Genomic DNA, 26,576 nt, shown 5'->3' on the forward strand with positions numbered 1-26,576 from the left:
CAGCATTTACGACAATTTTAACATCATTGGAGTACATAAACCAGTGCAGGGTTTGTATTTTAGATTACACATAACTTGCTGATTTAAAGCTCCCAAAAAGTTGCATGCAGTGTTAGGTACATATAAAATGGCTGAGAGTTTTCAAAATTCTTTGATCTAGCCTGCAGTATGCACCCTTCAGGTCCACAATGCTGCCATTATTGTAAGATATTCACTTCCCCCCCTCAGTTAACTATTTTCTGTGACTCTTCAAAAGAGCATCAAAATATGAATACCATGTAATGATATATAAACAAATGTCCATACCTGGATAAGGGATTTTTCCAAAGGTAACAATTTCATTCAGAAGAATTCCAAAGGACCACACGTCAGACTTAATAGTAAAGGAACCAAAGTTAATTGCTTCTGGTGCTGTCCATTTAATAGGGAATTTTGCACCTAAGAAACAATACATTCTCAATTAACCAAGTACATATGTTGCTTGAAAAATATAACTACTAACATATCTTATAGACTCACCTATTATTTCCATTAAGTATAGGGCATACAGTGACATTTAGTACAAAATCCTGTCTTTATCTTAGGGGACTCAGAAGGTACTAGCTCCTCTTCCTGTCCAAGAGTTATTGTACAGATGCAGTGCTTAATTTGTGCCAGGGCTGAGCCCTGGCACCTCTAGGCTTGGCAGTTCATAGCCCCAGCACTTCTGGGCTTGCTGCATCAGTTATGAATGTAAAAAAATTGCTTGAGTCCTAGCACCTCTTTCATTACAAACTAAGCACTGTACAGATGGAGCCACCATGATGTACTCTCACACACCCTGTGTGTCTCCTGGAAGTCTCAGAGAAGTTAAGAATCGAATTTGGGATTTTCAAAGGAACCTAAGGGAGTCAGGAACTCAGTATCTAACTTCCTTAGTTTCCTTTTCCAATCCCACCCTAAATGGGCACAAGATTGAACTAATCTATTCTCTCACCCCAGCGGTTGTTTCAGACCAACCGGAATGATCGTGTGGGGAAAACTTTTCGCAGACATGAAATGCTATTCCTGCATGAGTGAACGGAAGACTTCATTCTGTGGTGTTGTCAGCCCAACACCTTTCACAACTATTACATTTACTTACAAATTTAGAAGGAAAAAATAAAAATTACACATCAATTTTCAACCCACCAGTGTCTATGCTCTGTTGTCCCCTACATTTATCAGTTCAGAATAAAGATGAGAGTTTTCATGTAAAGGTTGTGCCACTCAAATAGTTTGCATCGCTGTCATTACCCCTAACTAACTCCACTCCATATATAGAATCTTGACTTCCCTGGGAGTTTTGCCTTTGTAAGAAATGCAGAATTAGGCAGGTCTACACCTCCAATATAATGTTTAATTGATTTAATCCTGTTTCATGTCCAACTATGTTACACAAGCAAGCTGGTGCAGAGCGAATCTAACCATATTTTAAAATCCTCTCACTTCTACTTACCACCTCTATTGTGGAAAGGATGTTCAAGCATGTCTCATTTATGCATTTGAGGATAAAACGAATACTAACATTTTCTCTTAGCAATTAAGAAAAACTCAGTTCACTGTCTAATTCAACAAGATGAAAAGCTTTGCTATGTTATGCCGAATAGTTTACTAGTTTGATTTGTAAAATTTATTGTGTTGCTTAAAGCAGGTACAAACTGTACTTTTCATAAACTTTCTAGTTTGAACAATCTAGAACGAGGGGACAGAGTAATTTTTAAGAACAGCGTTGTCATTAGAACACCGTATTTAACAAATTATTCTGGCATTTTTCACTCTGTGCTATGTGCTTCTCATTTTTATGTTAAACAAATGCCTAAATCTGTGGCTCTTAACAGAATGAGTTTTACAGAGCTGAAAAATATACATGAATACTTACCTTCCCGTGCTGTATATTCATTATCTTCAATTACTCTGGCTAGTCCAAAATCAGCAATTTTGCACATCAGTGACTCCGAAACCAGAACGTTAGCTGCTCTCAGATCTCTATGAATATAGTTTTTCCTTTCTATATATGCCATTCCCTCTGCAATCTGTAAAAAGAGTAGTGCTTTCATTTTTGGTATTTTTGCAGCACACTGTACCATCCTAAGCAATTATGAGCTCTTCTCCTTTACCACATCAGTACCCCTTCGTTAATGATTATAGCATCAACTATGTGCTGAGCATTTTACATATATATGGGGGCAAAGTCCCTGCCCAGGAAAGCTTTCAGCGTACGGGCCAATCCTGCAAATCCTCATTCACAATAGGTGAATTCCAAAAAGGACTGCTTGTGTGAATAAGTGTTTGCAGGATTGGAGCCTCCACAGCCACATCCAGTTACAGTCCCTGATTGGGCAGAGAATTTAAGCATATGCTAAGTCCCACTGAATTCAGTTAGGCATGTGTTTAGGAGCCTTCCTGAATCAGGGCCTTCATACTAATAAAGAAATATTAAAATTATGTTGTGAGATTTCTTCCCCAGAAATTCCCTATTGAAAAACTGGTGATAAATTAACATGTTCAAATAATAAAATGGAATAGGATTAATAAATAAATAAAAGCTTTGTATGGATTTCCTATTACAAAGTGTCCCTTTTAAATGGGAGATTAGGCAAGAAAGTAGACTTTGAAGTGTAAGCAAAACTGCAAATTATAAGAATATAAGAATGGCCATACTGGGTCAGACCAATGGTCCATCTAGTATCCTGTCTTCCGACAGTGGCCAATGCCAGGTGCTTCAGAGGGAATGAACAGAACAGGTAATCATCAAGTGATCCATCCCATGTCACCCATTCCCAGCTTCTGGCAAACAGAGGCTAGGGATACCATCCCTGCCCACCTTGGCTGATAGCCATTGATGGACCTATCCTCCATGAATTTATCTCGTTCTTTTTTGGACCCTATTATAGTCTTGGCCTTCACAACATCCTCTGGCAAAGAGTTCCACAGGTTGCTAATATAATATCTAATACAAATTTGAACATTTTCAAGAAAATTATCATACAGACCTCAACTAGCTTTGTGCTTATTCCCATTTACTGTATGCATCTGTTCATACACTAGGAATGTTTGGCAAAATCCTGCTCTTATGTACCCTAATTTCATAGGTAAACAAAGAAAAAAATAGTAAATTTGTTTCATAACTATCCAAACCAAATTAAAAGTGGTAAATATTTTGGCAATTATCAGAGATGATTTTTCAGAATTTGCCAAGATCATTACTTCATTTTTAAAATGGTGTGTGAAAACATAGGGTGAGATACTCATACACCACCAAAGTGTGTCCTAGTTGCTGTAGAGGACAATAAAACTTGCACACTTGGAAAGCCGCTGCCAAACAAGGAGCCCGGACTATACAGACTAATCTGCTCTGATACTGCTTTTCCAAAATTCCTATGGATGGTATGTTAGAATGCCCTTCCTATTGTATGGGGAAAACACGGCTGTCTGTCTGTCTGTTCTGTGGGCATGCTGGGGTAGGAAGAGAACATAGGAAACTTTTTCCAACCCCAATCCACCCATGCATTAGCGGTCTCCTTGTCAGTGCTGGAAAGTTAGCACCAGTCTGCATGTTGTGTGGCTGCCCTTGAACTGCCACAGGTGTACAGGAGCTTGCTCCATTTTGTGCTAGACAGAGCATCTGACTCTAATTTAAAAAAAAAAATTAGACACTTCTGCTAATCACATAAAAAAGTCCCTGACGGGCAAGCCAAGTGCATTGGCAAGCATTTATAACAGCAATTGCACACTCTTTGTTCCTCTTTTTTGGGGGCAGGCAATGGAAAAATAACAGCATTTCCACCCCCCGTGAGCATTTTCTTATAAACCAATGTACTGCTGCCGTGCTGCTTCTTTCATACAAGCGTGTGCAGTTTCAGTTGTAAAACAGAAATAAAGGTTCTCATGCTGAACCAAAAAAAAAAGGATTTTTACCAATATTTTGCGATGAACAGAATGCATGTGTGAGAATTTTTCATATCCACAAATAACATGAAAGGAGTAGCTGATATAGCTTGCACTACTTGCTGCAAAGGATCTTTTTCGGAGACCTACAGGCTGGCCATAAGTTGGGATAGTGAATTCTGTGCCCCTAGCCCCATACAAAGTTGGATTAATTGGGTTTTGGGAGGAAGCAGAGAGCAAACTATAATTGGTACTGATGTTGGTTTTATCTGGTTTGACAGTAACTCAGCTGACAGGCAGCAAAGTGCACCAATGTCACTGAAGGAATTAACTTTCCTATCATTCCCCTGCACACATTAACAGGAACAGTCAATGTGGCATAGTGAACAGGACAACTCTGTGGGATACAGACTGTGATGGGGACTTTTAATTTTTATATGTACTTCCACAACCCTGCCTGCAATATCCCAGTAAAGCTGTAGGAAGGAACTTAAAAAAGAAAAGAAAAGAAAACACAATAAAATATTGGGGCCAGATCCTTTGACATCAATAGGGCTGATTTACACCAGTTGCGGATCTGGCCCTTTATTTAAAAAAAAAAAGAATCCATTACATTTTGAACAATTTTGAACTCAAAATTACTCTTTTTCCATGACATTTCAGGACAATCTTTTGCCTGCACTGAATCACGTGGAAATTCAAAAACCATGCACAAATCATGCATGCATCCAGACTCCTTCCTAGCAATTATTTCCCTCTCCATCAACTCCTCCATTACTCTGGACTTCCCCAAGCCTTAGAGCACTGCTTTTGAGAAGTGAGAGAAATACACTTCTGTATTGTAATTTAAATGAATTATTACTAAGAGTTCTGTATTAATATGCCTAGTAAGGAATCTATTTGTAAAAAAAAACATTTCCTGAATCTTTTTTGTTGTCTGTTGTTACAGACATAGTTGCTGACAGGTATTTTGAAATAAATTACCAAATTAATTGAAACTGGCATGATTATATTGTATTATTTTGACAAATAAAATATGCAGAGTTTTGCAGAATTTTAAAATATTGTGTGCAGAATTTTTAATTTTTGGCGCAGAATTCCCCCAGAAGTAAAGAGAGGGCAAGAAGCAAAGTAACTGAAAAATGGTTTATACTTTTACACAAATAAACAATGCTCAGGTGTGGCATAATCCACTGTCCATCGGAGGCAGTGACACAGAGGTTCAACCACTAAACAGGAGATTCCACAAGCATTGTAAAAACTGTATATTCCAATAATAATAATAATAATAATAATAGTAATAATAATAATAATAATAACAATAAACTGAGTTTCATTGACAAACCATGGGAGTTATATGTAAAAATCAAGTAATGAGCATGAAAAGGGAAAATGAAGTCACTCTCGCCCACTCATGTAAAGATAGTTTACACACAAAAATCAGCAGCCAAACAGCTGTTGTTCAGCTACATGCAAACTCTAGATAGGACTATGAGGTTGGCTTTGGTTTTGATTTTATTGCCTATATGGTAGGTAGGGTTGCCAATTTTGGTTGGACATATTCCTGGAGGTTTCATCACATGACAATCTTTAATTCTGGGACAATCCTGGAGGGTTGGCAACCCAAGTTAGGATATGGAGTACTTCCACACTTTCCACATATACTGCATGACTATGATTATTAAACAAATAGTATTCCCCCTCTTTAAATAATTATTGCCAGGCTTTCAGGACAATATTTTTTTAAAAAATAAAATCCAATCTTCAAACAGTAAAACTATGTACATAGCATCAGAATGTTGAACGATCCAGCATCCTGTGGCAGAAATAAACCATTCCATAAACCAGCCTCCCTACTGCAAAGCTACATAGAAAGTACACAGTAAATCAGGCTCAACATTGCATAGGACTGGGAGCCAGCATTCTTTTCTCAGCTCTGCCACTGATTTGTTTTGTGATCTTAGACTAGCTTCATACTGTAATCTCTGTCTCAGTTCCCTCCTCTGTAAAACTGGGAAGATGCTTGAGTCAGCCACAGGGGTGTTGTGGAAAATTAATTAGTAAGTGTATGTAGAGCAGTTTCAAAATGAAAAGCACTATTACGAGTGCTAAATAAAATGACTGCTGAAAGATAATGGTAGATAAACCAGACAGTACTGAATGTTGCTGGAGCAAGTAGCATGAAAGAGCAGACAAGGCTGCAGAACCTCGGAGCCCTGATTGCGCTGTGTTTCAATTCACACACAGTCCTCTTTCTGTTCTTATGGTTTCCATTCCAGAAAGGTGTATAATCTTTTTCGCAGTAGTGTTTTCTCTAACATGTGATTTCAGCATGGTTTGCAATGCTGTCTGTGGCATGTTAACTTACAGATAATGTGCATTTAATGGCATGTTAAACACATGCTCCTTTTTTGTTTCTAGGCTGTATGTAAAAATATGAATTCCTGGTGTTACCAAACTGTATTTGATTGGGCTCAGTATTGTTGTTTCACTTCAAAGTTCCCCCAAGTCAATGGGTCTTCAGGCTGACACTCTTAAGACATCTCAGTTTCATAGCCAAGGGTACACAAGGGAGCAATGTGGCCAGGATCATGCCCAACTGCTTTTGACTGCCCTATGGATGAGGTACCCATTTGCAGCTGCATGAATGAACCTGAGCTGGCTTTTTAGTGTGAGATCAAGCAAGACTCAAACCCCTGACCTACAAGATTGTAGTCAAGCACCTTAATCAGCCACTGCACCTATGTGAACCTCATATTTCAGATGAGCCTTTAAATTCTCCCTCTTAGATTTAATAAATGGCTTTTTAAAAAAAGTTTAAAATTAAGGTTCTTATCCTCTGCTACTGTCAAACTGTATAGATTGCAAGTCAGGAATGTGTGTGTAAAGATGGCTTAACTGTCTGCTGTACATTATCCTGATTGTGCAGAGACAGAGTAACCAAAGAGCTGCTCTGATTTGCCCTGGCTGCTCTGAGAGTCTGAAGACACAGCTGGGGATCAGTATTGAACTGGGGCATCCCAGTCATATTCCCTTATCCCTACTCTGTTGCAGCAGGGAGAAGAGTGGCGCTGTAGCTCACGAAAGCTCATGCTCAAATCAATGGGTGAGTCTCTAAGGTGCCACAAGTCCTCCTTTTCTTTTTGCGAATACAGACTAACAGGGCTGCTACTCTGAAACCTGGCATAAAAGCCATTGTCAGTTGTATACTACTAGAGACACCCTTAAACTGGGGTCATACTCCTGGGCCAGATATACCAAACTTCAGGGTCTGAGTGAACGGACAGGGCAGTGCAAAGCAGCCACACTACACAGGGAGAATCTGGGGTTGTAAAAAAAGCCAATAGTGCAGCTGGATTTTGAGGTTTAAACTGTTGGTGGCATAACTCTGGAAGAGTTCTATTTTGGGCTGGGGGGTTGGGAGGAAGAGAATTATTATCTTGTTCTAAGAGCACCCTCCAGTCCTGAAGGGCCTTCAGTGAGGGGGCAAGGTACTGATCGCACTAAATGGGATTTTTATTAGCCTAGAATTAACCACAACCAGATTCCTTTAAGTAATGTTGTGATGCATGACCAGAAAGGGTTAAGCATCCTGCAGGATAAATGACTAAAATTCAACCCTTAAAAACATATGGGGAGATAATGTTTGTGTTTTTGTGTATTTATATTGGTATATATATTGGTAGAGGTCAACAATGTAATTCAGGCTACCAGTCTGAAAAATGTAATCAAACACTCCATGTCTATGCTGTATTCTGTTAATTCAGAGATCAAAAGAACATTTTAACATTTAAATGAACTGTAAATATAGGATATCGCTGTATTCATCTCTCTTTGAAATGTACAGCAAATCATCTGCCAATGGTGGAAAAACAGGCAATTGCCTTATGTTGATCTGTGTGAATAATTACCAGCTATGCTTAGGAACTGGGTCCACTTCAAAGCCCACGAGTGCCTATTGTTCGACTAAGGACTCCGACCTGTCAAAGAAGGCCTGGAATTGTATAAAAGACCTTTGGGTCCCACTCCTTTTTATCTCAGATCTGCTTGAGATTTCACGCAGCAGAAGCCTAAGCCAAAGCCATAAAGACTGAGATCCCAGTTCTGACTGGACCGCCCTGAATACAAACATTGGACTATAACGTATAGACTATTTCTGAAAGAACTCTTTGCATCTACAAAGCTCTCCATCTCTGTTATGAATCTGAATCTCAAGACTGACTCATGTCTGTATGTATACTGTTCTTTTAACCAACTCTCTCTCCCTTTTCTTTTTAAATAAATTTTAGTTTAGTTAATAAGAATTGGCTGTAAGCGTGTATTTGGGAAAGGTCTGGAATATTCATTACCCTGGGAGGTAATGTATCCGATCCTTTGGGATTGGTAGAACCTTTTCTATATGATTAATAAGATTTTCAGAAATCCCCCTCATACCTGACTTGGGTGTCTAGGTGGAGGTCTGAGGCTCGGTTACTTTAAGGGAATTGTGTTGTTGACTTCTGAGAAACCAGTGTGGTACTATAGAAGCTGTTTTGTGCTGGCTTGGTAAATCTAAGGATTGGAATATATCCACCACTTTTGGGGATTGCCTGCCCCATTCTGTGCAGTTCACCCGAATTGAGTGACCTCAGCTGGCTGCCCTGGGATCTGGTCACAAATGTCTAGCCAATGGAAGAAATAGTGATCAAGTGGACTTAGTTTATGTAAAAAAAATAATTAAGATTTAATCCTGGTGTGACTAAGATGTTAATTGGTTAGCAGCATGGTGAACAATGATGGCAGTCTACAGCTCTTCAGAAACGTACTCCAGGTTTGGTTTTGGTTTTTACAACTTATTAAAGAGGCCTTTTATAATATTTATTTTCATTTTGTATCAATGTTTATGTTAAAGAGGTGAGCAAAAACTTGGGCAGGGAAGGCTGCACTGTATTCTTCTAGCTTTGGTCAGCTGCTTTGTATTCTAAACAGAGCAAAACGCCCACACAAAACTAAGGAAGATGAAACCGAGTAGTTTGTTGGGCAATCATTTACCAGAATGTAATGTTACCCACCAAAAAAAAAGGAACAGGAAAAAAAAAACCTGAGACCTCTAATGCTGGATAAGAGTGATGACAAAATAATTGCTACATGTCTCTTCCGGTTTATTTTATTTTATTCCTACTGAAAAAGGGTTAGAACATTGACCCAAGATTTTGGGGATTTTTGGTTTGTGTCTCTCATGAACAGGAGTTGGTTCAATAAAAGACATCATCTCCTCACCATGTCTCTCTCAAATCCTGGGACCAACACAGCTACAATTACACTGCATAGAACAATGAATTTACAAACTCGGACTGGGTGGTTAAACAGGTCTGAATAAGATTATTTTTACAATAACGATGCTTTGAACATTTCAAAATGGAGGACCGAGCACATTCAGTAGGAATTCTGTTAAGAGTTATCTATGCAGTTAAAGATGGATGCTGTATGTGTATGCAGCTAGCTAACTGCAGTAAATGGTTAAAGGAATTTGGAAACTCAGCTCTTGAAGCCAAAGGAGATTATAAAGTACACTGGGTCACTAGCTTTGGAGCAAGAGGTTATGGAGCTTGTAAACACAAGCACATGTGAGCTCTGAAACTAGGGAAATGTCATCACCTGGCAACTTCAGGAGCCCATTAGCTTAGGATCAAGCATAAGATCCACTAATGAAGCAAATAGAGCTTGTTAGCTGTGCTAGTTAACATTGCTATGCAGGAAGCGGTTGTCAGCTGTGAATGGAGACAGGAGAGCATAAACATTCTGCATGCTGATTAGCTTCGGACTGTTATATTAACAAGCTTTGCTAGCATAGCTTGCAAAAGGAGTTGGTGGAATATGTACAGTTTCCAAACTGATGAATGGAGACTAAAGAATGTACGGCACCTTGGAATTGCTCAATAACATTGCTGACAAGCAGAAGAGTTTACAGGAGGTGGTACTTCTTGTAAGTTGCATTAGCGACTGAGCACCAGACTAAGGAAATTGTCAGCTGATGTGTTACTAGCTGTGCAAGACAAATAGTAGTATAACAAGAAGCTAGCAAGGGAATCTGTGAAAGACAATTCAGTTCTGATTTTTGCTTCTCTATTATTATTCCAAACATCCTTTCTGGCATACTCTACATCTTTGGTGCCCAGTTCTATACTGCTGAATTCAACAAAAGACTCTGTACCCTTTTTTTCCTCTCCTGCTGGTAATAGCTCACCATACTTGATTACTCTTGTTACAGTGTGTATGGTAACACCCATTGTTTCATGTTCTCTATGTATATAAATCTCCCCACTGTATTTTCCACTGAATGCATCCGATGAAGTGAGCTGTAGCTCACGAAAGCTTATGCTCAAATAAATCTGTTAGTCTCTAAGGTGCCACAAGTCCTCCTTTTCTTTGTACCCTGTTTTGATGTTGGTGCTTAGTAGCATCAGTTGTAGGTAAAATTGAAAAACAGATGCCTTTATAACAAAACACTCTGGTTTCACACACTCATGACACTCATCCTTAAAGGCCAAAAATCTCTGTGATTGGACTCTAGCAAAAGGTGATTTCCCCACCTCCTCCCTCCATCCTCCTCAAACAACCCCATCACCCCCACAACCTGGAACATGGACAGCTCCCTTCCAGAGGGTGAAGGTAAAATTTTCCCATTTTAAAAATTTCTAATAAATTTTCTTTCGGCAAAGCTAAAGCAAAAACGACTAAAGATTTGAACTTTGTATAGACTTAGTTCTCAGTGAAGAGTTGCAAAGTTGCTTGTTGTTTCTTTTTCATTTCATTTTTTTATTTGACAAAGATATGACTGTTTTAAATGTGTGTGCTAAGGATAGGCAGCAGAAAGTTTCCTGAAGTCTACAGGTGACCACTAAAACAAAGGTGCACTGGGCATGTGTGTACTATGAAATATGTGTTTAGCTATTATTATTTGGGGGTGGTTCAATGAACTTATATGCTCTGCTAACAAAGCAGCAGAATTATGGCTGTATTATTAGGCTCTAGGTTTAGAGATCAAAATAGTTGTACATGTGAACCAAGCCAGAATTTCAGCTCAGGTCTCCTACAGCGAAAGCCCAAAGTTTCCATTTAAAACAACAATCAAATCCAAGGGCAACAACCCAAACCAAGGTCTGCTGGCTAAACTAATCTTTGATGTGATTCCACTGGCTTCAGTACAATTACAGCAGGTGTGAATTTAACTGTTTGCTTGAAAGATGCCAGCTATTAAAGTTAGGCCTATTTTAGATAGATGTTTTGGTTTTGTTTTGTTCCGTTTTAAAAAGAATCTGAAACAACCGAAACACTATAACCTCTGTAGATCTAAATCATTCCTTTCAAAGATTGAAGATTTTTTCCCTGAACAACTATGAATTAAACTTGCAGAGTTATAAAGCCCTGAAAGTGGGGCTTGTGATGGAAATGCCAACTCAATTTACACCAAATAATGCTAAACTAAGTGTTTGGTTTTAAGGACCATTAAGTGCTATATCTATTTTTGTGCTGTCGGTCGGTCACAATGACCACATCCTCTCTCTTTCTTACACCCCACTATCTGACAGACCATTTCAGATCACCACGACCATTCCTCTGGATGCTTCCTGTTTACTCTCTTCCTGTTGCACCATAAACCCTTGGTTAATTTGTTATTCTGCAATGTGCGCTGGTTCTCTCAAATAGTTTGTGTACACACACACACACGCACAGCTATTTTAGGGTCTTCACAAAACAGTACCCTCCCAAGAGCTGTGCGTTTGTGACAAATGTCAACATGATGCAACAGCAAAGTGATTGTACAAGCACAGAGAAAACCTCATGTTATTGCTGCTTTTTCTTTTTTGAGAAGCTGGAATAAGCTGGCACAGAGCCTGCCAGAGTGGTGTGAATTTGACTGTCACACATAGTTCAAGTCTGTGTCAACCAAAGCAAATGTGCTGGTCTTGGCTTAAGCAGTTAAATGGGAATTTCCTTTTATTTATTTATGTTGAGACACAGCTTTCCAATTTCTTTTCGCTCAGGATAAGCATGGAGATATGAACCAATGCCGGAAGCATAAGCTAATGCACAAGCCAGGCACATCCTGAAAAATTTATTAAACATGTTTTTCATACCCCTCCATTCTTAGTACAGTCTGTGTTCTTGAAACCTGAGTTTGTACCACTAGATTTACTGACAGGTTTGCTGTGAAGTTACCATTATTTAAAGCTGAATATCTTAGAAGGTGAACAACACAGTTTGAAAATAAAGTATGTCTGTCTTAGGCCCTAAAGAATGATGATTTTTATTAAAGGACTTTAATCAACAAGTTAGCGTTAGAAATAGTCCATCATCCTTTCCATATTCCAGGTACCGATCCCTATTGTATATTTCTTTAGGTCAGGGGTCCTCAAACTGCGGTTCGGGACCCCTCAGGGGGTCGCAAGGTTATTACATGGGGGGAGGTCACGAGCTGTCAAGCCTCCACCCCAAACCCCGCTTTGCCTTCAGCATTTATAATGGTGTTAAATACATAAAAAAGTAAGTTTAATTTATCGGGGGGCGGGAGGGGGTGCCCAGAACTGAATACAATATTCCAAATACACCAGAACTCTAATACACCAGAACCTATCCAGTCCATCATCCAATGCCTTTGCACATGCATTCCAAAACTGCATTGGTTTTTTTGGCAGATTATAAATTCACGTGGGGTTTGATGTTTGCATTTGTGTCTCTGATACCTTACCAATTCACATATTTTTCCTCTCCCATACAGTATATGTATTTTATAGTACATTTTCCCATCTACATTATAGTTTTCCAGTTTTTCATTTTATTATTTTCTGCTCTCTGTACGTCCCTTTCTATCTATAAAGTCTAAGTATAAATATATAACTCATACCTGAATAGTTTTTCCTTGAAATTACCCAAAAGAGACTTCCACGGATAGTTCAGAGAAGCTAGCAAACCTGCAGCCACGTTGGACCAATGGTTGTGGAGTAAGGCAGTCCCAAACACGGGTCTGTTTTAAGCTTGGGGCCTACAACTTAATGGCTTCACTGCATTGGCTTGTACCAGTCTGTGTATCCATGATAAGCCCAAATCATATGTATTTATATACTGGCTACGTTAAACTTTTGATTGTCATTACCAATACTGTATTACATTATTTAATATTTCTACTGCCTTTCCTCATGCACTGTAACAAATCAGTACAGCAGGCTACAAAATAAAGAGTCTACCAGCTTAACACTCATAAAAAACAATACCCTACCAGAAGCAAACAACTATTGTAAGTTAGTAGCACATGTTAAAACATTCAAAACATGAAGGTGACTTAAGAGCATAAGCCCTATTGACTTTTCAGTGGGATTTTTGGCTCTTAAGTAATTTTGGTGCTTTTGAAAGTTTTACCCACAATGCACAAGGTATCCCATGTATCGTTTGTACCTGGGGGCTGCCAGTTGGTTTAGTAAATCAGGTGTTGGTATTCTGAACCGTCCTTCATACATTTCAGTTATCCAACAAAATTACTCCAAAATCAGTTTGAAAGTGAAAGTGATCTATTACACTTAACAGAATTTCTTTACTAGCTGACTCAGCTCAAGGAAAGGTGAAAAAGAATGCATTAGCCCTATTTTAAAGATTTGCAAATGCATGTAATATATGGAACTAGTACTACCCCCTTACAGGTATCTGCTAGAACTGAAAACAATCCTCCCTTCTGCAAACAAAATAGACATATCACTGACAATAAAACTGACATACTAACGTTAACGTGTAGCCTTAATCATACACACACTCTGTGAAATATCTATTCTTTTTCTATCTCCCACAAAAATCGCTCTGAACATTATTTCATTACACCAAAAAGTCTTGGAAGTCCACTGTTACAACAACAGATTTTTTCAGCAGTGCCTGATATGAGGTTCAGCCTCCAAGACACTAAATGCTTCTTAGTTTTCTTTATATTATAACCATTTACCTGAGCTGAGAAGTCAATTAGTTTTGGAAGCAGTAATTTACTTCCTTCATCACTCTTCAGAAAATCCAGCAGACTGCCTGTTTCAATGCAGAAAGAATAAATCAGTACAGTTCACAAGTAAAATAAAGTAATAAGTCTATAGCCAGCCTCACTACCTTCTGCATGCTTGAGCTTTAGCGGTCTATGTTTTGTTTTAACATATTTTTAAGTCTGCCACAATTAGTTATATGGTTCTTTACATGCTATAATAACAATGCTGATCCAATATCTGAGTTGATCAACTATGCAGCTTTCTGAGGTGCAAAACTAAAAAGTCAAGCTTCTCCTGAGTTCAACATTCTTTAAGTCTTTTTTTTTTATTTGAGTGATTGATTTTTTCCCGTTCTAAGGAATATCAGCAAAGTTGCCCTCAGAGTATCACTCACAATTATCAAGGACAAAATTTTAAAAAGTCACAAAAAGCATGTCTAACTCAAAGGAAGCTGAGCCCTATGGTAGTAAAACACAACTAAAATATCTGTTTACCCAGGACTTGATTCTGCAGCCCTGACTAGCATTGTGTAGTAATTATTCATAAAAGCATGGTACAGTAGTCCTTCCTGTAGGGCCAGTCAACAGGACGTTTCATGAATTTAACTGCGGGATTGCAGCATATGGTTCAAAGCGTTCACCCACTTTGGCAGAAAACATGAGTATTGGATGCATAATGCAAAGTCATCAAGATATTATAAGTGATATGTTTATTATTTGTTAAAAGATTTTTAGAGCTCTTCAGAGATTTCTAAAACGATGCACCTTAAAACACAACATAAGCATAAAATGAAAACTCTTGTCTTCTCTTAAGGTAAATAAGAACATAAGAATGGCCATACTGGGTCACACCATAGGTCCATCCAGCCCAGTATCTTGTCTACCGACAGTGGCCAATGCCAGGTGCCCCAGAGGGAGTGAACCTAACAGGTAATGATCTAGTGATCTCTCTCCTGCCATCCATCTCCACCCTCTGACAAACAGAGGCTAGGGACACCATTCCTTACCCATCCTGGCTAATAGCCATTAATGGACTTAACCTCCATGAATTTATCCAGTTCTCTTTTAAACCCTGTTATAGTCCTAGCCTTCACAACCTCCTCAGGCAAGGAGTTCCACAGGTTGACTGTGCGCTGAGTGAAGAACTTCCTTTTATTTGTTTTAAACCTGCTACCCATTAATTTCATTTGGTGGCCCCTAGTTCTTATACCATGGGAACAAGTACTTGACCATTTAATATAAAATTAACACAATTATTTCTCCCCTTTTTTGTTATTAGGGATTGATTTGACATTTAATTAAGATGTGCTCACAGAGTCCAACAACTCTCACCTTTTGCCATGAATTCTGTTATAATATAGATAGGTTCCTCTTTGCTGACTACAGCATACAGCCTCACTAACTTGTCATGCTGAAGTGTTTTCATGAGGTTGGCTTCCTCCATGAATGCTTGCACAGACATAGTTCCAGGCTTCAGAGTCTTCACAGCCACTTTTGTACTATTATTATAGTAACCTAAAAAGGAAGGGATTATTATGGCACAGAACTCATTCAGCACAGCCTATTGACTGTGAGGAGAGCTCATAAACCAGGCTGGACTTCATGAATGGTATAAACCTGGTGAGAAGTGTCCAGACACAGCACAATTAAATTACTTGTAGTATAATCATACCATGTTTTGTAACAAGACATATCAATGTATGGAGAGAGGGTCTGTTAATGATCTATTTTTGAAAGTCATTTACCTGAAAAATCAAATTAAAAATAAAATGATCACTCTCTATATTAAGGTTTCATTTATAAATAGTTCATAAAAGGTAAATAAATGATCAATAGATAGTTTAATTGCAGGGATCGGCAACCTTCGGCACGCGGCCCATCAGGGAAAGCTGCTGGCGGGCCAGGCTGGTTTGTTTACCTGCAGTGTCCTCAGGTTCGGCTGATCGCGGCTCCCACTGGCTGCGGTTCACCGTTCCCGGCCAATGGGGACTGCGGGAAGCAGCGCGGGCCGAGGAACGTGCTGGCCGCCGCTTCCTACAGCCCCCATTGGCCTGACTGCTTGTCAGGTGATCTTTTGCCCGGGATATGGGGGGATTTTGCTTTCCTTAATTACTTTAAAAGTATGTTAACGCCCAAGAATAAAGGGAAAGTCCTAACAAGCCTCCCTGCAAACCTATATTAAGGCCAGACAGCGCTTTGCCTTCATTCAGTATCAGTGCTGCCCTTACGACTACTACTACATTAAAAATGTACAAACAGCATCAGCTGGAGAAATAATTTGGTATAAAATAAGTATATGATGTACTGAACTGAGATTTCATGAAATATGCTAATTACCCGTATATCAATGTACAAAGATTAGTACATGGATAAGGAAGATAAAGGAATATTTTCTGATGGAATCAATGTATAATATTCTTAATACATAAACTTTAGTGATAAAGTAATATTTTATTCAGGTGTAGCAATCTTTAAAAGCCTGTGTTATTTAATTTTTACTGAAGTGAGATAAATAAAGTCTCCTTCTAAACATGCCATTCTTAACACAAGTGCACTAATAAAACCAGACCACATCTCTTTGTGATGCAATCTATATATTTCAACACTGAAAAAACATGTACAGGAAGAGGTAAACTTTCATGACTCGGCACACCAGCTACATTTCTCTACCCAACAACAATCTGCACAATTTCAACACAGTTTGTGTGTCTACCTGAAAGTCAGCAACTCCTTAATCTCTACTTAAACTCCCTTACGCATTAGTAGAGTGACTGTAAATTAGAGCTTGTCTACATGGTCAGTTAGTTCATGGCAAGCCATTATGTAAATCTGCAGTGCACTAGCTTCCCATCTACTAACTCTGCGCTTTCCACACTAAGCCATGCTCCAGGACTTTTAATGCACTGGTGTGGCGTTTATGTGGCAAATTAGTGCGCAGCAAATTGGTGTGCTGTTGATTCACCCTGACCTGCAGCACACTAACTCACTGTGTATACAGGCCCTCAGTCTGTTTTGCACAGTGACGAGCCACAAGAAAGTGAACGTTAAAGAAGGTGGGGGCTACTTCACCTTACATCTTTAACTGGTTCCTTCTTATATAAGTTAACACGCACTTAGACTCTCTACATGTGGGGAATGTGTAGGTAAAGTAAGTAAATCCAGGAGAATCTGAGTGTAAGAGGGGCAAAATTAATCTAAGGAGATCTGACACCATTTTATGTATCACTTCTCAATTGGGTACTACAATTTTTTTTTTTAAGTTTTCATTTCATTTAACATTTTCAGTATGAGATAAAGCAGTAATTTCATTATATAGCATGTGTGGGTAGTAACATGAGACTTTCATTTGCTCTGAAAATACAAGTTATTAGTACACAGAATAATTAATATAAAAACCCTTAAGAAGCCAGATTTGTAAAGTTAGACATGAGCAACTATGTACTTACAGTGAACTGCATGCCTCACTTATGAGTGCAAACATCTAATAGTTGTGCACAAATTGCAAAGCCATGGGCAGGCAAAGATATTCAATTAGTGTGCCTGAAAATCTGCCTGTCCAACTGTGTGTGCCTAAAGCTGAAATCCTACTCCAGAATGTCCACTATTTGAAAGGGCAGGAGGAAAGAACAAAGCTTCAAAAATATCACTGAGAATTTGGATAAAATTTTCACCCAATTGAAATCAATGGCAGTTTCTTCATTTACTTTGAAGGAGCCAGAATTTAACCCATTCTATTTTAAGGGGCCCAATATTTGTACTAAAATTAAAGGTCATTAATCTCCACTAGTTCTTTGTGTCACTCGAGTGCAGGGATTCAATAAAAATATTTAATTCTATGTATTGACGGTATGTGGCTTCATTAAAATCCCAAGTACTTCAGACTGTAAACTTAAAATCAGCACTGTAATATACACGAATAATGACTGTCCTCATGCTGTGTATTCATTTTACAACAGGCTCTGATTTCATATATATGACTGCAATCTTGTAAAATCAACTACTACATATGCAGTATTCAGAGTAGCGGCCGTGTTAGTCTGTAACTGTAAAAAGAAAAGGAGTACTAGTGGCACCTTAGAGACTAACCAATTTATTTGAGAATAAGCTTTCGTGAGCTACAGCTCACTTCATCGGATGCATTCAGTGGAAAATAGAGTGGGGAGATTTTATATACACAGAGAACATGAAACGTATGCAGTAGTTGCACATAGAAAAGACACTTTCTTAGAGCATGGCTACACTTGCAGGTGTTGAGCACTTTGAGTTAAACCAGCCTTTGGAGAGCGCAGTAGGGAAAGCGCTGCAGTCTGTCCACACTGACAGCTGGCGTGGCCACATTTAAGGCACTTGCAGCAGCTTTGGGAGCAGTGCATTATGGGCAGCTAACCCAGCATGCAAGTGACTGCAATGTGCTTTTCAAATGCGGGGGTGGGGTGGGGTGGAGTGGAGTGTGACAGGGAGTGTGTATGTGGGGGGAGAGAGAGTGGGTTTTTGGGGGGCTGAGAGCATGTCAGCATGCCGTCTTGTAAGTTCAGACGGCAGCAGGCCCCTCCACCCCCGCCTGTCTCTCTCTCTCTCACACACAGCATTCCACACTAATGGCTTGTTTTGTCTGGGAGCAGATAAGCAGCGGGCTGTCAGAAATGGAGCTTTGAAAGGGCATATCCGCATTCCTGTAGTGATTCAAAAACAATGAGAAGAGTGGCCACTTGACTTAAGGGGACTATGGGATGTTTCCGGAGGCTGATCACAGCGCAGTAATGCAACACCTCGTTCACACTGGTGCCGCGGCGCTCCAGCGGGGGCGCAGCAAATGTTATTCCACTCGCCGAGGTGGAGTACCAGCAGTGCTCCAGCCGTGGAGACAGAGCGCTCTACGTGCCTTTCCAGTGTGGACGGGTAGTGAGCTAGTGCGCCCGGAGCTCCTTTATTGCATTGTAACTCGCAAGTGTAGCCAAGCCCTTATTCTGCTTCCATTGAAGTCAATGGGTATTTCCCTTCACACTCCCAGAGCCAAATCCTTGTTCCTGACAAACACCTGAACAATTTTTTGACTCTTCCACCACAAGGTATAAGCTTATTTTCATTAGGGGACTTGACGACAGGTAATCTATATTGAAAGATATTTTTTTCTATTTAGACTTTTGCTTAGTTTCTAACATGCAGTGTCTGAATCTAGGAAAGCCCTGCTTTTTCCAGGGTGTGTGTTTAGTCAGGGTTCCTTAGTCTATCTATCTATCTGAGGTCCTTACATTATGGTAGTGTTTGAGCACCTCACACTCGAATGTGTATTTGTCCTCACAGCACTCCTGTGAAGTATGATTATCTCTGTTTTACAGATGGGGAACTAAGGCACAGGGAGGCTAAGTTTACTTGCAATAGGGCACAAAGGAAGTTTGTGGCAGAGCAAGGAATTGAACCGACATCTCCGAAAGTCCTAAGCTAATGCCCTAACCACCACATCGTCTCTCCCCTCCACTCCAGAGAACAAAAAAGGAACTCTGAAAGCAGGCTTAAGGCCTGTCACATTGTATAAAAAAGTTCACTTGAGATTATAGGAAAGACTGTCTTTTGAACAGCAGTCAAAAAACATGAAACAAGCACTTCAAGATGACCTGTTAATGTAATTAAGGGTCAAATTCTTCCATTAGATGTGCAGGCACATGGCTCCCATCTTTATGTAAGCAGGGGAATAGTCCCGCTATTGTGGGAAACTTTTCTGGCTTCTGCACTACCCCGGTGAAGTGGGCTAGCGAAAGGATCTGAGTCCTCACTCCCACTTACTTTACCCAGTGGCCTCCCTGCCCTTGAGGACTCCCCTTCCACTCTCCTCTCTGGCAGAGTCCTCGTAACCCCAACAAGGGTGGGCCCAGGATTCCTCGGTGGCTCGACCCCAAACCCTGCTGCGGTCGCCTAGGACAAGGGCTAGAGTATCCCCACTCTGGGGTACTCTCTCTGCACTGGGCACTTCTCTGACCCACTGACCATTACATACAAGTTAAAGCAAATGCAAGTTATTTAATCAACAATTAATTTTAAAAAGAATAAGGAAAAATGAGAAAGGTTAAAGGGAGCACATCAACCCGCTCTGTGGCAGGGAACATCACAAACAGGGTCTCTGGAACATCAGGGCAGTTCACAGTCTGTTCCTTGTAAGTCTCAGGCCCCCTTCTCAGGCCCTGGCTGTGCCGCAGGGATGTTGTGGGTTGGACACTTGCTCTGGTGGTAGCCTCACGCTCTCAGGCTCTAAGTGGTAGGACCCTTTTTCCCAGTGTCGCCCCGCCCTGTCGGGGTTATGACCCAAGCCTGGCCTGCAGAGCCCCTTGGCTGAGGTGTCTCCCTGTGCTGAGCCCGCTACCCAGGGTCCCCCTCGCTCTCCCCAGCTGCTCACCGCACCCAGCTCCGGACTGCTCCAGCCCCAGCTCCACCACTCTGTCTCTGCCTTGCTGCTGCTGCTCTGCCTCCAGCTGCCTGGGCTGCTTCTTTGGCCCCTCTGGCTCTGGTTGCTACAGCTCTGCTCCCAGGACAGGTCTGCTCTGCAGGCTGCTTCTGTGACTCTGCTCCCAGCACTGACCTGCTTCCTGGGCTGCTTTTCTGGCCCCTCTGGCTCTGGTTGCTGCAGCTTTATTCCCAGGGCAAGTCTGCTCTCTCTGGGCTGTGCCTCTGGCTTTGGGACTGCAGCTCTGCTCCCAGCACAGGGTCTGCTCTCTCTGGATCTGGCACAGCTTTGCTCCCCAGCTCAGCTCAGCCCCACTCTGTCTGACCCAGGCAAATCCAGATCACACGGAGGATGGGACCTCCCTGGCCTTCTGACTCCCTGATTAGCCTGTCTGCCCTGTCATTCAGGCTGACCTGGAGCATTGGCCTCTCCCCATTGTACCTGGGGGCTGTCAGTGTCAGGGTCCTGATTCCCCATCTACCCTTCCCCATTTTTAGTACTGGGAACTAGCAACTAAAACACGCCCACTGAATGTTAGTAAGGGGGCAACAGTCCCCTTACATTTAGGAAAATTGGTCTGAAATATTCTTCTCAGCTAAAAGAGGATAATGCTGCATTTTAACAATTTCTGCTATATTGAAACAAACATGGCAATCACTTTGGAGGATAGGATTAGGATTCAAAACAATTATCACAAAATGGAGAAGTGATCTGAAATCAACAAGATGAAATCCAATAAAAGTAAGTGCAAAGTACTACACTTAGAAAGAAAAAAAAATCAAATGCATGACTACAAAATGGGAAATAACCGGGTAGGCAGTAATACTGTTAAAAGGATCTGGGGGTTATAGTGGATCACAGATCAATTACGAGTCAACAATGTGATGCAGTTGAAAGAAAAAAGGCTAGTATCTACAGGAGTGTCGTAGGTAAAACATAGTTGGTAATATCCCACTCTACTCAGCTGTGGTGGAGTCCTCTACTGGCATACTCTGTCCAGTTCTGGGCACCACACTTTAGGAAAGATGTGGACAAATTGGAGGGAGTCCAGAAGAGAGCTAAAAAAACGACAAAGAGTTTAGAAAACCTGAATTATGAGGAAAGGTTTTAAAAAGTGGGCATTGTTTAGCCTTGAGAAAAGAAGACTGAGGGGGGATCTGATAGCCTTCAAATATGTTAAGGGCTGCTATAAATAGGGTGGTGATCAATTGCTCTCCATGTCTACCAAAGGCAGGACAAGAAGAAAGGTCTTAATCTGTAGCAAGGAAGATTTAGGAAAGATATTCTGAAAAGCTTTCTAACTATTAAGGGTAGTTAAACTCTGGAACAGGCTTTGAAAGGAGACTGGAGAATCCCCATCATTGGAGGATTTTAAGAAAAGGTTAGAGAAACACCTGGCAGGGATGGTTTAGATACATTTGGTCCTGCCTCAGTGCCTCTAGAGGTCCCTTCTGGCCCTACATTTCTATGCTTCTTTGACTTCAGTACCTCCCTGAATAAATAAAGTCTGTTTTAGCATAATCCTATTGTGGTGACAGAACAAACAAAAGCCTGACCAAAGCAATAAAAAGCAAGGCCAGTTATTTGTCCAGTAGGTCCTCTATAGCCCTGTATTAAATATGGAGAGAAAAATCACTTCTTCTGTCAAATAGAGCAGAGCAAACCAGATGAAAGAGAAGTGTGGCGATAAACAGACTTCATGTTCCTGACTATCTCAGAATGTGCTTGGGTCCAATTGTGCACTGCTTACTCAGACAAAAAGCCTTTCAAATCCAGTGGGTGTATAATGCATGAAGCCGCCTCACTTCTGACAGGTTGAATCCTGAAGAGATTTTTCCCTAAGTGCAATGACCATCAACTTGGTCATTGCTGAGGATTGAATTAGGTTCCCACAAGTTAAGAGCATAAGTCTTTAGGATTTGAGCTAAAGGACTATGTCACTAGCTGGCAGCTGCAGCAGGCCCATGCGAGGCTGGCAGACCAGGTCCCAGCTCATGCCAAGATCCCCACGTCTCGACTGAACACTAACAGATACACAGCTGGAATCAGTCTGGCTCACCTGTGTGTTAATATGTTAAATAGGTATTAGAATTATCAGACTGTGTTTAGACTATATTGAAAGCTGGTGAGTTGTTGCATGCAATAATCTCACTTATAGCAACTGTAGCCCATACTGTAAGGTAATATTGACATTTATGCACTTGATAATTGGTTGGTAAAATCTAAGTATAGAACTCACAACCAATTTGGGGTTGTGCCCTGCTTCCTAACAGTCTGCCCTGAGGCTGGTACTCAGGCTCTTGACTCACTGCAAGGCAGCTTACCAGTCCCCGTTATCTATGTAGCTGGCACAGAATGTGACACACACTGAATGGTGGATTACACAGGGACTTCAGGTTTGGGTCTGTACAAGTCAGTGACATCAAGTTGAGCAGGGACTGTCTATGTGTTCTGTGTTTGCAGAATGCCTAGCGCAATGGAGTCCTGGTCCATTACTAGAGTTGCTAGGCACTACCGCAGTACAAATAATAAATAATAATAATAATAATTTCCTGGTTCTACTGTTTACATAATAGTTTTGGCTGCTCTGAAGCTGTGCTCTATCTGCACAGACAACCTAAATTTGCATAAACCTTTATGTGTATACAGTGAGGATGGACAGGTGGCATCTCTACTTTTCCCTTTCCTTAGGACCTGCCCCAGGTGACAGCAGATTTAATGTCCAGCAGAGGCTGCAAAGGAATTACTCTGGCAGAGGTTGTAATGGGAATTAGCTTAATCATGCCACTTCCTCCCCAGCCACAACCCGGGTTACTGGAAACGCCTCCTCTCCCCCACCCCCAGCAGACTTTCTGCTACCGTGGGCCCTCCTCCACTGTCTTCACTGACGGAAGTTCATCGGGCTCAAGGTCTACCAAACACCCCAGGGTGTCCTGCTATTGTGATAGGATATGAGTGATCACCCACTCTTTTTAGCTACCTTCAATAAGCAGATATAAAGGAGATGGATAAATGAAATTCCTGTTTTAACTCCAAACTTAATTCCTTTTTAAAGTTTAAGTCAGACCCTATGTGATAAAATTTCAGCATATGTGTAAATTGTAAAAATGCCCGTGATATTTGCAAACACATCCATTGGTGCCTGCAAAATCCCACATCTGTGCATGTAAAACGGGAAATTACATACTGCTTCATCAGTTGTGCCAACAAGTTTTGCTGGTACATTTTTAGAATCCTTCATTTTAGTGAAGGTATTTTTGTGGCTCAGCTTATTTTCTGCAGCCCAGCATTTCCCACAATTCTGGACACCTGGGCTGCTCTCCTCTCAGCAGCACATAGAGGTAGATCAGTGTTTTGATGTATAGCCATGCCCCCTCAGCTTCTGCTTGCGGCCAGATTCTCTGCCTTCACAGCAGCCCACAGCATGGTTCCTTTTGCTCCTGTCCTTACTCCTTCTGTTTTAAATTTTCTGCCCATTTTTTGGGCAGTGGGGAGAAGTGTTCTTCCTTCTCAGCCTTCCTCCTCCTCCCGAGGTCGGCTAACCCCTCAAGGATTTAACACTCCCTAAGCCTCCATTGCAGCATTTTCCTGCTGGTTCCTCTGCCCTTACAGGCATGGCGGAGTGGTCAAGAAAGCATTGAATCAAATTCAACCAATTCTCTCTACATGGGAGCCTTCCCAAGCTCAGCAGAGGGTGAATTATGCCAGCCTGCATAGTCGTCAGTGCCTAACTGTGGGAGGTCCTGGGACTGCAAGTCGGACAGGCAGAGGTCTGGGACCCACTGAGGCGGCAACTCCCACCGGGAAAAAAAGGACCAAGTACCCCAGTGTGGAGGAGGAAGAGGCTCCAAAAGCGAGGAGGACCCTGACCACTCGAGTCAGGTAAGTCCCAGGGAATCTCTGCAGAACAAAGAGGAGAGGCTTGCACAACCACCTGTCTCCCCCACCCTGCCACATCTTAAAGTTGGTCCTGTGCACCCTGAGGAAAGAAATAGGGCTTCTAATCAGCCTGCCTCTTTCCCTCCCAAGAACAAGGACGTCCTCTCCCCTGCAATCCTGGGGGGGAATGGGAGCAGTGGGAGGATTCTCAGACAGACCTCTCGAGAGGGTTCCAGGCCTAAAGGAAGGCAAGCCACAGAAAGGTCTCACTAAAGCCACAGCAGAACTTCTATATTCCCAAAGTGTCCTATTAAAGGTTAAAAAATATTAAAATAGCTAAAAAGTACAAAAAAAAAAAATACTAGTCCTTTGATTCCGCCACATCCTCTTGCTCCCCCGCACTGAGGAAGGTGAACTGTCTAGCTGTGAAACCCGAGCAGGCTCCTGAGAGTAAGCCTCATATTTCTCTTCTCAAAATCCTTCCCTCAGGCTGCAATACCCCTTCTTCCTCCTTGAGGAGCCGATTAGGAATGAATGGACAAGCCTGATAAGGGCAAGCTATTAGCGAGTGTGACCTCAGGCTCTGTAACATTCAGCAGCCAAAGGGCTCCATTGCTGAGATACCAAAGTAGCCTCCCTCCCCAGCGACACGGTTATTCACTCAGAAGGAGAGTTGTACCCTAAAGACCCCACATACAGAAAAATGGAGGCCACTCTCAAAAAGGGCTTTGAAACCTCCTCCACCATCCTCTGAGCATCCCTGGCAGCTACCTGCTTTGCAAGAGCATTTCTTTCCTGGCTGGAAGATCTCACAGCCTCAAGGACAGAGATCACCCTCCCTAGCAATAACATTTGTAGCTGATGCCTCAATGGATGCAATGAGATTCTCAACCTGAGCCATGTCCTCTGACTCAGTAGCCAGGCGCCACCTATGGCTCTGACCCTGGAAGGTGGATACTCACTCTAAACACGTCTTGTGCTCAGCCAAATTCACAGGCTCCCTCCTTTTTTGGAGAAAAGATGGAGGCCGGCAGTGTTGCAAAACAGTCTCTCCCTTCCCCACTAAAGGCCCTCAGTAGAGAATATAGATCAGCCTTCACAGAGAGGTGCTGCTTTCTCTCCTCATCTTCACAGAGATACCAGCACAGAGGCAACAGATTCTCTGAGGGAATACAGTAGAGCTAAGGTCTGGGGGAAATCTAGAGGGACCTCAGCCCCACCCCGCAAAATCCACTTTATGTTAAAGATCACATAGGCTTCTACCCTGAGTTGGAGTTAGTGGGCAGGATTTCCAATTTCCTCAAGGAAGGGTTTCCATTGACCACAGACAAGTAGGTCAGGGAAAAATGAGCCTGGGATACTTCCTTGAGCTGCGGGCTCCATCTGATCTGATTTGATCTTCTTCCAGTCACCCAGCTCCTACAATGCCAAAAACCATACAGCCTGATACAGAACAAAATATCTTCTGGATGTGGGAGTGACAGAGTGTGTTCCCTCAGAAGAGAGATTCTCTGGGTTCTACTCCATCTTCTTCATTGTACAGAAGCACACAGTGGGTATGAGAGTGTCATTCCCAACCTCAAAAGACTCAACAAGTGGATGAAGACAATTAAGTTTTGGTTGGAGATCCTGGCCTCTGTGGTGTCATCCTGGCTCCAGGGGGACCTCTTGACTTCAGTAGACCTAGCCGACGCAATCTCTACATTCCCATGCCACTGCAGACTTTTGAGGTTCATCTACAGCAGGAAACATTATCAATTCCCAACACTCCCTTTCAGCCTACCCCTGTCCCCCCACCCAGGTTCTTACAAAGAGGTTGTAGGTGGTAATAGCCAAACTCAGATTGCAGGGGACTCATCTGCACCTTTTCCTGGGCAACATCCTGATCAGAGCCCCATCACAGTCAGCAGTGCACAGGGCCACTGATTCAGGTCAGGGTCAACAACTCTGAGTGGTACCTGAATCAGGAAGTTTTTGATTTCATCCTTCAGACATTTGGCCCCCCTTCAATCAACCTGTTTCCAAATTGTATGAATACAAAAAGGCGAAAATACTTCACAAGGAAGGCAGACCCCAGAACCATGGAGACAGATGCCTTATTGCATAGTTGGCCACAGAGCCTACTTTACTGATAACTCCTCATTGGCCAAGGAGTCCTTGAATGGTGGAGACACTGGATTGCAGAATGGTAACTTGCTTACTGATCCTTTCCTTTCTGCTAGCAGCATCTTCAACCCACTCTGGATGTCTTATAAAGGCAAGGGTCAGATGTAAGTGGAATCATTACCGTATGACCACCTTCCCTGGTCTAGTATACTTAGTTATTGCATCTGACGAAGTGGGTATTCG

At 41.6% G+C, this 26,576-nt stretch overlaps 1 protein-coding gene across 3 annotated transcripts in view; it reads right to left on the reverse strand.

The window, feature by feature from the left end:
- Positions 1 to 26,576, reverse strand: part of LYN (LYN proto-oncogene, Src family tyrosine kinase) — a 92,383-nt gene that overhangs the window by 18,083 nt on the left and 47,724 nt on the right. For 2 of the 3 annotated variants that reach the window (XM_077810256.1, XM_077810255.1), the window contains exons 9-12: positions 15,242 to 15,424; positions 13,880 to 13,956; positions 1,901 to 2,054; positions 307 to 438 (exon numbers count right to left, since the gene is read on the reverse strand). In XM_077810256.1, the coding sequence (XP_077666382.1) occupies positions 307 to 438; positions 1,901 to 2,054; positions 13,880 to 13,956; positions 15,242 to 15,424 (546 nt within the window). The remainder of the gene's footprint in view (positions 1 to 306; positions 439 to 1,900; positions 2,055 to 13,879; positions 13,957 to 15,241; positions 15,425 to 26,576) is intronic. The other variant, XM_077810257.1, reaches the window with a different exon arrangement.

This window comes from Eretmochelys imbricata, chromosome 2, assembly GCF_965152235.1.
Source record: "Eretmochelys imbricata isolate rEreImb1 chromosome 2, rEreImb1.hap1, whole genome shotgun sequence".
NCBI lineage: Eukaryota > Metazoa > Chordata > Testudines > Cheloniidae > Eretmochelys > Eretmochelys imbricata.